Here is a 13,997-nt window from a genome sequence, read left to right as displayed (position 1 = left end):
ACCCGCAACTAGCGCAATGCAGCAATACTTGAGATGTCACGATCCTTCGTCTCGCACTTATGCACGATGCAGCAAGCATTACTTGGAGGTGGCACAGCAAGATGTCATGATCTTTAATTCATGTTACGTACAGAAAGACGGGAAAGTTGAGTACAGAATGTGCTTGCTTAGAGATCACTGCGGAAAGCAAGCAGATCGCTAGGCTGACTTGACCACGAGTTGCTTACCACTGAGCTCAAAGAACCGAACCGCATTTAGACCTTCGAGGGCCGCACCAACGTTGGTTGATTTTTACCCTGGTCATTTAATTCACCTTCAAGAACTCGACTACGATCTCGCTTGTATCTATGAGATTGCCACAATGACATTTGGACGACTTTCTGAAGTGACCAGTGGGCAGCTGTCCCTCAGCAACCGCAGGCGAGCCAGGGAATGCCACCAATCACTCTAGCCATAGCCATGGTTCTCCTACATAAGAGATGCCATAATCCATAGTACATGCATGTAAGCGAAGACAATATGTTATGTTGGTTTTGTGCTGTTGGTTTTGTGATGTTCACTAGCAGCAATTACTTCAAGCTGACTTGAGGGAGGGATATTCAGAATGCATGGAATAAATCCTGTACGGATCTTGCGGAACGAGATCTCCAGATCAAGCTTCTGGACCGCAGAATCCTCCAGCTTATACATGCGGCACAGTTTAACGAGATATAAGGAGAAATACGATAGCGTTCTTACCATATCGTTTAGCCACTCACCACGAGCTCCACACGGCACACGATCTTGTGAACCGGGTGGCTAAAGGAATCAAGCTACATGTTTCGTTGCCGAAGTTCCTGAAAGCTTGGCCTCACAGAACGACCTCGGGACGCATCCTGTTCGAGACGGGTGGCTGTCAGATTGTTGGTGATTGAAGTACGATTGCCCCTGCAATGGGTTGGTTGAAAACTATCCAGCGTCTTGGAACGCTTGCAGGCGTCAAATGAGCCGTGTTTTCATCAACCATATGTCTCAGTAGTCGTGCGATCGAAGTTGGACTTTGTGATTCTCCGCCCGCGCATGTTCCTCATCGATTACCTTGCAAAATGACGGATGCGCAGCAGCAAGAGTGGCCAGATCGTCGACTCGAGGTTCTGATTCCAAGTTACATACTCTCTTCACTAAGTACCTTTACTCTTTCTTGGAGAATCGTGTACGGTACCAGAACTAAGCGGAAGCTTTTGATATGCGACTATCTTCTGCTCATCGCTGCCGTAAGTCGACGCATGGAATCCATTCTATAGGGAGAGCGCTGACAATCACACTTCTAGTCCATGGACCTAACTGCGGCGTACTTTCGCTGGAAGATAGTCCAATACGGCCAAGGACGCCACATGAAAGATCCCAGTATAACGCCAGGGGACTTCCTGAACTACAGCTACTTTCTCTGGATTATTCAGATCATCAATCTTGTCGGCGTCGCAATCCTCAAATTCTCCATTTGTGCTTACCTGCTTGCCCTCAGATTCTCGAGAGTATACTTGGGGTTCGTGTGGGCGAGTATCATAATGGTATTTACATTCAATCTACTCATTCCGATAATGAGTGTATTCTGTTACACGCCGTTTGAGGCGAATTGGAACAAGGCGATGCCAGGGAAGTGTTTCCTTTCGACAGGGGCTACGGGGCTAGCATATACACAGGTGATCATCCGTTTCTCGGCTTTCGGAGTGCAACTGCTAATGTTAACCAGTCGGCTTCGAACATCATAACAGACATCGTGTATGTGGTTGCACCTATACTCTATCTCTCTACGATACAGCTGCCTCGACGGACGCAGTGGGGCTTGCGGGTGGTCTTCTGTTTGGGTTTAGTGTATGCCAATCGTCCCAGATGTTCCTTCAGCACGCTAACATTTCGCCAGGGTGACGACCTGCTCAATCGTAAAGGCTTCCACACTTCCCGCCCTCCTCAGCACTAGAGATCCATCATGGGAAAGCACAGATCTGGTGATCTGGTCTGGAGTCGAACTCTCCGTAGGGATTTTCATTGCCGCCCTACCGCCACTACGAAAACAGTTCGACTCGCTGTTTCGGCGTATCATGCCCTCCACTTTCCTCAACAGCAAACCTAGAACACGCGCGGCTAGCGGCGTGATACCGCTTTACGATGTCACCATAGGTAGTAAAACAAATCGTCGGAAAACTCGCAAAGGAGATGCAGAAGACGACGGAGATAGTGAGCGCCGGATATTGGGAGAGCACGGCAAGGGCGAGATCACAAAGACAGTGGTTCATGAGGTGAAAAGTGAGGACAGAGATACTATACAGGAACCGGATCGAATATTTGACTACAAATGAAGCAGATATGGAGCTAGGCAGCATTGCAGAGTTGATCTGGGCGCCCAAATGACAGCGTAGCCCTCTGTGCATACTAATCGGGCTCTTATCCTACCATCGCATGTTGTTGCAGCACTCACAATGCCGAGAACGGTGAAGAATCTCACGTATGATATTTCCTTGAGCTATGTAGTAAAAACTGTAAGCGCGTATGTCGCTGGCGCCCATGTTTCTCCCAAGCAGCTACTACGAGAATCGCAATCTCCAACGCGAATGCCTTCTTACGTATCAGGAGCTTTCTCGGGAATGAAACTTGTGCCTTTAAAGATCAAACTTTAGCAGACTTAATGCCTTACTTTACGACACTCGAAAGCTGCGCACGATTCAGGATATGTCTACGTTAGTGACGTCATTGATATTGACATCGGTGTTTTGATATTTCTATCTCTGCCCGCATCACGCGGCCCAGAATATTAGAACGCCGACTACGTATAGAAATATTCATTATTCCCTCATTCATCATGCACATGACTGGTTACAGAAGCGTGTTGTGGTCGACATTGGTATACCGAGTCACCGAAATACCGCACAGCATGCTGTCGGGAGCCGTGGGCGCCGAGACGGCACGCCTAACGGTATACCTCCAAGGCTACATAAAGTAACTCGATGTCAGCTATGGAAATGGGACAAGTTCTCAAATCATATCAGCTTAGTCAAAACACTCCAATCCAACGTACATAACCTACCATGACTTCTCCTGTTCTCGTTTTCGGACCAACTGGAGGGGTGGGCAGCGCTGCTGCCATTGAAGCACACAAGCGCGGTAGCAAAGTTTATCTCGCTATGCGAAACACAAAGAAGGAACTTAAAGGGATTCAAGAAGATGGGAATAGCTACGTCCGGATTCAAGCTGATTTAGCCAAGCCTGAGACGATCAAACAGGCCGTCAAGACCTCTGGCGCAAAGACAGCCTTCGTGTACGTCATATATGAGACTAAGGATGCCATGCGGAGTAGCTTCGAAGCGCTGAAGGAGGCCGGTATAATGTACATTGTGCTCTTATCATCGTTCAAGGTCCAAGACCCTCTAACCTCGGAGGCCAACAAGAAGGATAATATCGCCGCTTTCCATGCAGCGGCCGAAGGCGCATTGAGAGAAACGGGCGTCCCATACGTGGCTGTGCGACCTGCATGGTTCAACAGCAACATATTTTGGAACGTCGAGGACATCAAGAAAGGCGGAGTCGAGGTCCTCTATCCCAACGTAGTGTACGACTACCTCGCTCCCTCAGACATAGGCACGGTGTGTGGCACACTCCTTACAGAGCCACGTTTACAGAAAGAAGCGGGACAGTCGATCTACTTGTGTGGTCCGAAGCTTATGACGCAACATGAAGGCTATGCTGTTCTTAGCAAGGTATTGGGGAAGGAAATCAAGATCAAAGAGATTGGCGAAGAAAGGTTTTCCCAGAAGTATGGGTATATGCCTAAGCCGGTACTCGACACACTGGTGCGGGGCATGAGAGAGAGCAATTCGGGACACGACAGTTATGCGGAGATTTATGACAAGGGCGTGGAGAACTTGAGAAAGTACACAGAGCGCGAGCCGACAAAGTTCGAAGACTGGGTCAAAGAGAACCAGGCTGCATTTACGTAGCTTGCACGCTATTGTCCGCCGAGAGATGTATATAGTGGGCACATGACTTAGGACCAGAAGGCATACGTTTAGGGCCTCATCGGAATGACGTTAATCTCCATGAACCAGACCAAAAGCAAAGTGATCAGCGCAGGTGTCAGCTACTAGTCGGTCCAGAAATAGTATCGCGCGCGTGCCCTGCATGACCTTCCCGAGGCCAACGCAGGGATCTAGATCATCACTTGACTGCTGAAACGCAGCAAGCGCCATCATTCACCACCACGACACAAACCCCACAATCTCCTTTTATTCTTCTCAAACTACGCAGAGCTGTCAACTGAGATATCGAAACATTGCTATCGCGACCTCGAAACCCACTAAATCGACGTCATGGCAGCGACAATCGAAGTATCGCCGCCAGCGCCTCCACTACCCACGAAACACGTCCCAAACGATGCGCACACGCCAAGCTGTCCGTCGTGTGGCAGTAGTATAGATATGGCCGAGCTCCAAGACGCGAAGCAAAGGATAGAGGAGCTGGAGGCGCAAATGGAGCGCCTGAAGGAGAAGGCAACAGCAGCTGGTACGCTCCCCATTGTGCGCCAAGCGTCACACCACACTGGGGGCCGACACAGGACTAACAACCCACAGTCGACAGATGCGCCGACTACGAAGACCAAATACGCAGTCTCCAAGCGACACAAAGCGCCCCTAAACTCCCCCGTACCCAAACCTCACAATCCGATATCGTCAACGCGACTTCTCGCCCCTCCGTCGACGTCGATCCCCCACGTCCCACAACTTCAAGCTCCACAAAGGCCTCTCGCTTCTCCTTCATTACAAACCGCTTTCCATCGCCTGCGAATACGGGGTCTATGCCTCCGCCTCCGCCACCGAAAGACGCTTCCAGCGCTCCGCCAATCGACTACACCCTACTCAACGAGCTAGAGCGCGAGCGTGCCCTACGCGCCAAGGCAGAAGCACGCGTTCAGACAGTAGACTCGGAGATCGAAGAACTTAGTGTGCAATTGTTCAGCCAAGCGAATGAAATGGTTGCAGAAGAGAGACGAGCAAGAGCTAAGCTGGAAGAAAGGGTTGAGACTTTAGAACGTAGGGATAGGGAGAAGATGGGTAGACTGGATCGGTTGGAGAAGGCCGTAAGCAGGGTGGAGAGAGTCAAAGCGTTGCTAGGAGAAAAGGAAGATATGAGGAAAGAGGCAGCTGCTGGTAGCGCGTTGCTGTCACCGCCGGTTAGGAGGTGATGAGATGCAAAGGTTTGTTGTCATCGTTATTGTCGTCGTTGTTCTTCCGTGTCATTTGTTACGATACCCATTTAGTTTTGATCTTCTGCATCTTAGTATAGCGTTTGGCGTGGCTGATATCATCAACGGTGCATTTTGGCGTGTGGATGGTTGTTTGATATAGGTACCTGAATAGATGAATCATCCTCTGGCTCACAACAAAAGGCATTCGCTTAGAGTTCTTGATGTGGGACTGCAGTCTGCGGGCTTTGTGTAACACAAAAGCACGCATATACCTTGCTTCAAATCTGACTGCGAGGAACGAACCTGATTGTCGCATTGCATAACACAATGAGAACGAAAAAGTAGCAAGTGAACTCTGCGAAGCTCTGCCAGCTACAAGCTCGACGCGACACTGCAAAGTATCAAAGGGTGCGATCAAGAGAACAACCCTCTGGCCATTCACTGTGACGACGTTGTTGAAACTTCAGAGTTCCCATCTCAAGCGATCTCCCACAAGCTAGCCTTGATAATTTCGACACACCCGCACTTCGCATACCTTCCCTCTCTTTCTGCCCATCTCTAGCGCCACCCCCACCCATCCGGAGAGAACCACCGTACCCCCACACAGAGCCATAGTCCCAGACCATTGACTCACGTACTCTGTGCTTCTTGGTCCTCAATCGTTGTTCCCTGTGGGGGCTATTATAGACCATCCCCTTCATCTTATGTGGTACCCGTTCCTGAGCCGAACGTGTTGCACTTCTGGTTCGCGCCAGCTGACCCGCAGCCTGTAACGTCCTTCTGATTGCCAACCATGTCCGGGTGACGTCCGGTAGTACGCAGCCTTGTTGTGACATACTGTTATAGTTCCCATGATGTCTGGTGCATTGCCCGTTCAGAAGTTCTAAATAAGACTTCTGGATTCGAGTTTGATAATGCGAAAGACGCAGCGCTGATGATCCCGAGACAAGGCAAAATAATAGTATCGCATTCGGTATACTCTGTTGGGAGTCAGATGCGGCAGTTGGGTGTGTGATTGATCGGGACAAGTATGGACATGGTCTTCCAATGGTCTGAAGACAATGTCAGCTCGCTTGTCTCGATCGATTACGAGAGCGCAAGTACGGTAGCCGGTAGGCCGCCTCTACACAGCGAGGCCCCCCTCGCTACAAATTCTAGGTCCTGTGAAGGCTTTGTGCGATTGAAGCCTCTCCATGGGCTTCGGAACAATCTTCCGCGAAGTATGAGCATCTAATAACTGCGTGATACTGCCGCTGCGTAATCAACTTGCTCTTCCAATCCTGCTCTTGATGACTATTCTGCTATGACTTTAGCAGCAGACCGAGCCAGTGGTCTTATTGCTTACGCAACAGCTATCGTGATATACCGTCATCTCGTTGTGGCTACATGATGCTCGCTCAGATACGGTGCACAACGAATATCAATAGACCAGTCTAGAGGCCTTCGCGGTACTCCCACTAGCAGTCTGTGGTGCGGGTTGCGTAGTGTAAGTGGTTTCCACGAACAACTGTGGAGCAATCATGACCTAAGGATCTCCCAACGACCTCCAGGCCTCAGGCATGATGAGGCATTTCGCTACTCGTTGAAGTGTACGGCTCCGTTATCGAGCCAGTCTTCAGTATCCAGGTTGATCCAAAAACGTGGTGTTTGGAGGCGTATTCTTACCGTTCTGGATGGTGGTAGCTTGGTGGCCATGATCGTGGAATGGTTCATCGTATCGTAGACCCAGTGCATCCCTAGTCCTGGTGCCAGCATTCTTTGAAGACTCATGGGCTGTTGGGAAGTTCTGCGATGGCTCTCATAATATAAAACGAAACACTTTCCTGCCTCCTAGTCTCTTTTCTTTCCTTTAGTAGATATCAGCCTTGCTCAACACACATCAAGTCTGATATTGGAGCCTCTTTAGAAGTACCACCACCAGCAACAACTACAACAGCCACCACAACCAATACTACTATCACCAACATAAGAGTAAAGCCAAGTACTTTACATCCCGCTGTCAAGTAAGATATACCAAGCTACTTACAAAAATCAAGCACATCCTAACAGCCATTAGAATGCCTGCCAAATACGCCAAGAACAAGTACAGTCGCCCGGGAGAGAGGAACCATGACCAAGCCATGGTTGCACAACAGGACAAAGTAAATGGTGAAAAAAGGGCGGAGGCATACGAAAACCTCATCAACTCTTGGCCTTTGCGCCGGCCTCCCTTTGGGGTTTACCGCAGCTTTCGCGGAGATTTCATGCAAATCGTCAAGGCTGGTGACGATTTCATGCGTCAGGATTTCCCTGCTTCCCAGCAGGCATTGGAACCTGGCTACCTTTGGATGCCCGCTTTGGTGCTTGGATTCCCCGGAACGTGGTTCCACGAGGAGAGCCAATATGGCTTCGATGAGTTCCAATACGTTTTGGTGGAGCCAATGGCGGTTAGCTTTAACTGTGTAGGGACAGATGGGGATATGGAGATATACCAGCGTAAGCCGATAATCATCTCCACAAACGCCATGAAGGAGACCGTATGGGAAGCGGTTTCGATAGACCAGTTTGATCCGTCTCAAGAATATTTCTCCGTGTCACCAAATGGAGACACCCAAACGCACCCTGCTCGGAATTACTTTCCGACCCCAAGTCCGTCTCCAGGTGCCGCCACCGTCCTTGCTGTCGTCCCTGGACAGCAGCTTGATACCGCTGGGGACATATTCCCCCCTTCCCATTTCGAGTACGACGGCATGGATTACTCGACTGGCTATGACAACCCTATCAGCAACCTTGGTGACGGCATTGATGTCACGTTTGGCAACGACGTCGCTGTCCCTAGCCTCAACGACGGCGCCGACCTCTCCTTTGGTGACGACAACTCTGCCGGCAACCTCCCCGACGGCTTCCAACTCTTGGTTGATTTCAACAACCCTGTGGACACCCCCGCCCAGACGGATAACGCTTCGTATCCCGGCTACGCGCCCGCTCAATGTTGGAGGCAGAGCTGAGTTTTGAAAGCGAGGGCCTTCGGGCATAGGTTTCGTGTTTGTGAGGGCTATGCTGATCAGATGTCGTTCTGGGGATTTCCTTCTGCTTGTTCATTGCTAATTAATAAACATATCATCCCCAAACGTAGTCAGCATGCTTCACATATGATGTTTGATATAGATACACGTCCTTGGAGTTTAACTACCTGCTCCAGACAACTAATATCTCCAAAGACACAACAGCCGATCATAGAAGCTCGTAGATATGAAGGTACGTTGACCTTGACTATTGAGCTCTGGCTGAGAGTCACTGCCATAGTTCATGCTTTCATGCTCCTCAAACTTGGCCAGTACTTCAATCTGCCAATCCTTGGAACCGCTCTTGGTGAACCTTACGATCCTGGTACCAGCATGCATGCAACTGACAAGCAGTAGGATAGCCTCTGGCGGTGGTTCTGACCTCCATTTCTCAACACCATGGTGCGCTGGCAGCTTGGGGTTTCGATCCAAGAGCTTCAGTCGCCATACGCCACCACCAAGGTTGGCTTCCGCTAGAACCTGGCGACGACCTGAGATAGGTACGTGAAGAAGCCGGATATGATCATCATAGCTGCCAGTGATAATCAAGCCACCTTCGCTGTCAAGGTGCACTGGGAGAATAGCAGTGACGCCGGCACCGTGTATCTTCCCATCCATCCAAGGTACGCTTCCTCCAGAGCCATCTGAAAGCTCAGCAAAACGGAGTGCGCTGTCATCTCCGCCCGACAGCAGGCCTGAGCCATCCGGGAGGAACGCCAGAGTCCAGGCTTCCAGATCATGCGAAGCGACCTCCATCTTCGTAGGCGCATCGGACTCTTCTTCCGTGTCGATTACACCGAGACATACCTGCCCATTTGATAGTGTCATACCGACCATGAAGGACTCTGGATGCCAGGTAAACGCGGTGATGAGTACATCCTCTGGAAAGTACTGGATGGTCTTAATATGGGCAATCTTGGGGTCCCGCTGCCATGATTGGAGCTCGTAGATCGCGAAAGCTCCGGTCGATGTCGCAACGCCAAAATTAGAGCTAGTAACGTGCGTCAAGAAATGGATGTCCAAAATAGCTGATGGCGTAGATAGGGTTTGGATGATGTTACTGCACGATGTCAGTATCGAGTTTGGCTACGTCCCAACTGCTACATCAAGTTTGTAAATTATCTCACATACACGATATCACCATCAACTTGTACCAATATCAGACTGCCATTACGCTGCTGATTTTTGGCGCTCACTTTTCCATCGTGCGGAGCACTGCCCGCGGATTCTTCCTCATTGGGCTTTTCGAGGTTGTAGGTGCCGACTATCGCATACTGTGGATTCAGCGGGAAGAACTCGATACAGCTAGGAGGCAAGTCGAGCTTGAAAGACGTAAGGGACCGTATCGAAGACATGTTGCTGAAGATGATGTGCGTTAATTTGTCTGCCTCTCATTTCGGTTAGTGGGGGGTATAGTGACTAAGCGCGGTGACGCAACCTTGGACCATCCTCAACCCGCAGTTTCCCTCCTACTCAACTCCACGCTGCTTTGCACATTGCAATAGCTTCAAGCGCGTGTGACTTTGATGAGATCTCGACAAACTGCGCTTAGTATCTGTTGCTGATGTCAACGCCGTCGAATTGATGCCTTGCTAATCCCTGGCATCGCCACATCGTTGCCTAGACTAATCCCAAAGCGTGCAGCACCTGACCGCGCGACATACGTCGCTCAATTCTATTAAAGAAGCCTATGCACGCGTTTTTTCGTGTCTCATCAACTTCAGACGCGTTTCACTTCTTCTCGATACCTCGTAAAACTGAACGAAGTGCAATTGACTTCCAGCAATCAGCAATGACCGACATCAACGTCCCAGAAGAGACCTTTGCCTCTGGACGCTACTCGAAGCGCAAGCGCACCCAGGTCACATACCATCTCGACGAACTGGAATTTTCAGACTCGGAATCGGAATTCGACAGCCCACAGGCAAAGGTTCGATGCACCTCTGTGGGCATTGGAAGTACCAAGACTGACCAGCTCTCAATAGAAGCGGACGGTCAAGGCAAGCTCCAGACCACTTCCCAAGCGCAAGGTCTTCCCTTTCATGGAACTTCCAGCGGAAATTAGGAACATGGTCTACGAGTATGCTCTTACAGATCCTTCTGGCATCAATCTCGTCGGCACATTCAAGCACAAGCGCCGTACAGTCGAACGCGTATCAGCCAAGTGCGAGGCAGACATATCACAAGACAGAGATTATTCAGACTCATTTCTTATAAATGATAGCATCCGAAGCCAACACGAAAAACCAGCCCCTCTTGGCCCGTCGCTCCTTGCTGTGAGCAAGCAGATCCACCAAGAGGCTGTCGACACTCTGTACGGCAAGAACGAATTCATCTTTACCGATAGCTTCGCCTTGTACAACTTCATGATCAACCTTGGCCCCAGAGGCGCCAAACACCTCAAGACGCTTCGCCTTCGAGGCTGGCTTTATGGCCGCGCAACAAAAGCATACAACCACTCCTGTTAGTGACTCCCCTGCATGAACTGCATATGAGATATATACTGATTTTGTATCTACAACTTGTAGGTTTCGCCGCACTAGTCTGGGCTACGAATATCACCGCATTCCACTTCGACACGCGAATCGGTTGGTATCGCGCATCCAAGTATGGAGCTGAACAACTCTACCGCGATGCATTCCCGTGGATGGAGGCCGTAGGATTGGCAAAGGGCAAAATCGATGCTGTCGTCGATATCATACAGCTTGACGATTATCATTTCGACAACTTTCGTTATCGCTCCGGCTTTGCGTCTCAGACAGATGTGCCTAATGAGGAGAAGCTCGAGGAATTCAGGACAGCGTTGAGGAAGTCTCTCGGCGCGCAACAGAAACGGGTCATGGCGCCGGCGGTGAAGAAGAGCAAAGTCACCAAGAAAGTCGTTGTGGATGAGTAGTGGGTATATGAGGAGAGGTGATGGCAGAGCAGGCCTAATGACTTCACAAAAACCACGAGCGATGACGGGCATTCAGAGGGGGAGACGGCGTTAAGCTTGGTGGGTTCTGTTCAGAATTGGTCGTTGAATATGCGTTTGCTTTCTTGACGTTGCTGCCCAGATAATTACTATGCGATAATTCTAGTCGGAGTCAAGGTTTTTGGACAATGCGGCAAGGCACGGAGAATTAGATTATATTCACTCCACAGTGTGGACTAAACTAGAAAACGTCCTTTCCCAGCAGCAGCAGCAGCAGCAGCATATGTGCAAGACGTAGTGCCAAGTACGTACATTAGGTATTAAGCCATCCATAACCAGACATGCACAGAAATCGTGAAACGTAAGCTTCGTAAAGCATAGCCATGCCCGCATTATATGCAAACAAGTGTGAAGACGCAAAGCGCAACGCGGTCTCGTATCTTCGTCTCACTTCAACACCAACCTCGCCAACATAACCCGTAACGCCTCGGCCCCTTCTTTGCCATCCTGCCCCAACTCCCTCTCAATATTCCTGACATGGTCATCCGTCTTACTCCTCAGCTCCCCAATAACACCCTTGCTATATTCGAAGCTCCCTTTGCTCTCCATATACCTCAGCGCATACCTTTTAACCTCCTCATCCGTAGTTTTTTGCTTGAGGATGTTGATGAGAATCTGGTTGCTTGGATCGGCTCTTATGGCGTGGATGACGGGGAAGCTGAATTTGCCCTCTGTGAGGTCTTCGCAGAGACCTTTGAGGGTTGTGTAGCCGGATGTGGGCGAGAGGTTTAGGTGGTCGTCTAGGATTTGGAACAGTAGGCCTATTGTTGAAACGAGGGGAGTGCAGTCGCTGCGAATGTGAGTCAGTTGGGGTGAAGATGGGGTGGACAAGGGAGAGGAAGTGAGGACAACATACATGTCTGTTTTCGACTCGGCTTGCATGAGCTTGATGGCTAATCTGAATAGTCCGCCTGTCTTATTCCCTACCATCTCTAGGTAGTCTGCCTCACTTGGACATGTCAAGCTGTCCCTCCAGTATAGGTCCATACCCTGTCCGCGGTGCAGGTTCAAGAGCTCCTCGGTGAATATCTCGATGAGCTTGGGGTTGTTCATGGAGAGGAGAAGGGAAAGAGCGCGGAAGTAGACGTAGTTTGCCGAGTTGATCGTTTGCGGGGTACCGAAGATGGAGTGAGCGACCGGGATACCGCGGCGGAGGAGAGAGGAGTCTTCTACGTCGTCGACGCTGGGGGGGTCGTTAGTTGAGAGAGGGAGAATGCGAGGTGTGTATGCCTACAGTAGACTCGCGGTATGCAGCATGCCCACTACTTTGGTAATAATTTCAAGTCTTTCTGATGGTACCTTCAACCACAGGTTAAAGGCGGCAATGCATTGACTCCGTATATCCTTGCCGGGGTGTCCATACAGGTAGTCGTAGGGCCCCAGTAATATGCGCTCTTTCGCCTCTGTCCACGCGACCCCGTTGCCGTATATCAGCTCTTCGCCTATGTCCTTGACGTGTTCTGATGGTGGAGAGAGTGGCATGGGGTAGTTTGTGCTGACTTCGAAGTTCGCGCCGGCTTGAGTATTGTTCATGGGCGAATCCATGTCGGTGTGCTCGATGCGGGGAGGCGAATTCAACTGCGAGGCCAAGGTTGGGGGTCGAGGATGTTGTAACGACTGTTGTTGGAAAGGCGCATTCAAAGGGTCCGCAGAGTGGCTCGTCTTGCTTTTCTTGCTCTGGCCCAGCCAATCAATCTCGCTCAGGGGACGCAGGACGCTGCTTCTGGAAGGTTGCTTGGCGGCGGTGTTCGCGTTCAAGTTGAGCATGCCCGTGGAGCTTGTGCGGGGTGGGATAGCGTTGGGCGAGGCGAAAGGGTGGTTTGGGGACGTGGCCGGCATGATGGAGGGAAGCGCGGAGGTGCCGGACAGTGTTTATAGCACAGGCACACCACTGCGCAGCCCTCCTCTTTCTTGGTTGACCTGCCTGACAGGTACACAGCACCGAGGCTCGTGACAATGCAATGACGGGTGCTGTGAACAGATAGGGTTACCCTCGCAGCGATTACTTCGAGGCTGCAGGATGCGCTGCGAGGACGGGGCGGAAAACCGGCGCAGCAAGGTGTCAGTTGCTCTTGGATGCCCAGATGCGGAGTCCTCGGGGCGCGTTCTCTCGTCGTCGCTGCTGATGACGTGGAGCTAAGAGGGAGGTTGAGGACGACGCTCGGGTAGCTAGAGGCATGATTGCGGCCCCAAGGCCCTTTTTGCAGCGCATCACTATCATACCGAGCTCTCGATCAAATGCACATGTCGAATGCATGGGAATGCATGTATGACGGCAGGCGTCGCTTAGCCCTGTACATCAAAGCTGCTAACTTTGTTTAGTTGGCAGGACCCTCATACAGACAGAGCACAGCTCAGGGCGGGATCCGACGCCAGCCTTTTTGCCCAACACTTTGGGTAAATCAATCACAAACGCTGCCACGTTATCCTTCTTTTGAGCCGGAGAATTAATGCACCCCTCTGGTTCACCTGCATCGGGAATGCGCGCCACCTAGCAAAAGCAAAATATAACAGGGCACGTAGTCCGATTGCGGAACTCATCTCTATATCCTGTAGTCCGTCTTTCATTGCAATCCATCCGCAGTCCAGAAACAGCAGAACAGAGCTGCCTCCGGTGCAGCATTAGTTATTATACAGATCAAAGATGTGTGTTACATGAAGAAGAGGAAGAAGAAGGAGCTTCAAGCCTGCCAGATGGTCTCCCCAAATATGACGGGTATGCAAGGGAAATGGGCAAACTAGAGAAGATGTAGTAGTCGAA

At 50.6% G+C, this 13,997-nt stretch overlaps 7 protein-coding genes across 7 annotated transcripts; 5 read left to right on the top strand and 2 right to left on the bottom strand.

The window, feature by feature from the left end:
* Nucleotides 1-1,085: 1,085 nt before the first annotated feature.
* Nucleotides 1,086-2,339, top strand: ALTATR162_LOCUS9717 (uncharacterized protein; the record flags this gene model as incomplete). The annotated part of the gene is made up of 4 exons (XM_043317351.1): nucleotides 1,086-1,253; nucleotides 1,311-1,682; nucleotides 1,733-1,854; nucleotides 1,904-2,339. 4 exons carry the CDS (start codon nucleotides 1,086-1,088, stop codon nucleotides 2,337-2,339), a joined length of 1,098 nt encoding a protein of 365 aa, XP_043173286.1.
* Nucleotides 2,340-3,065: 726 nt separating this feature from the next.
* ALTATR162_LOCUS9716 (uncharacterized protein) lies at nucleotides 3,066-3,974 on the top strand (the record flags this gene model as incomplete). The annotated part of the gene is made up of 1 exon (XM_043317350.1): nucleotides 3,066-3,974. The coding sequence occupies one exon, from the start codon at nucleotides 3,066-3,068 to the stop codon at nucleotides 3,972-3,974; it is 909 nt and encodes a 302-aa protein (XP_043173285.1).
* Nucleotides 3,975-4,343: 369 nt separating this feature from the next.
* On the top strand, nucleotides 4,344-5,215 carry ALTATR162_LOCUS9715 (uncharacterized protein; the record flags this gene model as incomplete). The annotated part of the gene is made up of 2 exons (XM_043317349.1): nucleotides 4,344-4,536; nucleotides 4,605-5,215. 2 exons carry the CDS (start codon nucleotides 4,344-4,346, stop codon nucleotides 5,213-5,215), a joined length of 804 nt encoding a protein of 267 aa, XP_043173284.1.
* Nucleotides 5,216-7,275: 2,060 nt separating this feature from the next.
* ALTATR162_LOCUS9714 (uncharacterized protein) lies at nucleotides 7,276-8,205 on the top strand (the record flags this gene model as incomplete). The annotated part of the gene is made up of 1 exon (XM_043317348.1): nucleotides 7,276-8,205. The coding sequence occupies one exon, from the start codon at nucleotides 7,276-7,278 to the stop codon at nucleotides 8,203-8,205; it is 930 nt and encodes a 309-aa protein (XP_043173283.1).
* Nucleotides 8,206-8,403: 198 nt separating this feature from the next.
* ALTATR162_LOCUS9713 (uncharacterized protein) lies at nucleotides 8,404-9,617 on the bottom strand (the record flags this gene model as incomplete). The annotated part of the gene is made up of 2 exons (XM_043317347.1): nucleotides 8,404-9,322; nucleotides 9,394-9,617. 2 exons carry the CDS (start codon nucleotides 9,615-9,617, stop codon nucleotides 8,404-8,406), a joined length of 1,143 nt encoding a protein of 380 aa, XP_043173282.1.
* A 437-nt stretch (nucleotides 9,618-10,054) lies between these two features.
* On the top strand, nucleotides 10,055-11,158 carry ALTATR162_LOCUS9712 (uncharacterized protein; the record flags this gene model as incomplete). Its single annotated transcript, XM_043317346.1, has 3 exons — nucleotides 10,055-10,192; nucleotides 10,248-10,725; nucleotides 10,791-11,158. The coding sequence occupies 3 exons, from the start codon at nucleotides 10,055-10,057 to the stop codon at nucleotides 11,156-11,158; spliced, it is 984 nt and encodes a 327-aa protein (XP_043173281.1).
* A 465-nt stretch (nucleotides 11,159-11,623) lies between these two features.
* On the bottom strand, nucleotides 11,624-13,075 carry ALTATR162_LOCUS9711 (uncharacterized protein; the record flags this gene model as incomplete). The annotated part of the gene is made up of 3 exons (XM_043317345.1): nucleotides 11,624-12,026; nucleotides 12,093-12,419; nucleotides 12,471-13,075. The coding sequence occupies 3 exons, from the start codon at nucleotides 13,073-13,075 to the stop codon at nucleotides 11,624-11,626; spliced, it is 1,335 nt and encodes a 444-aa protein (XP_043173280.1).
* Nucleotides 13,076-13,997: the final 922 nt, after the last annotated feature.

Source organism: Alternaria atra (assembly GCF_907166805.1).
Source record: "Alternaria atra isolate CS162 genome assembly, contig: 30, whole genome shotgun sequence".
In the NCBI taxonomy this organism is placed as follows: domain Eukaryota; kingdom Fungi; phylum Ascomycota; class Dothideomycetes; order Pleosporales; family Pleosporaceae; genus Alternaria; species Alternaria atra.
This window is presented reverse-complemented; position numbering and strand designations above follow the sequence as displayed.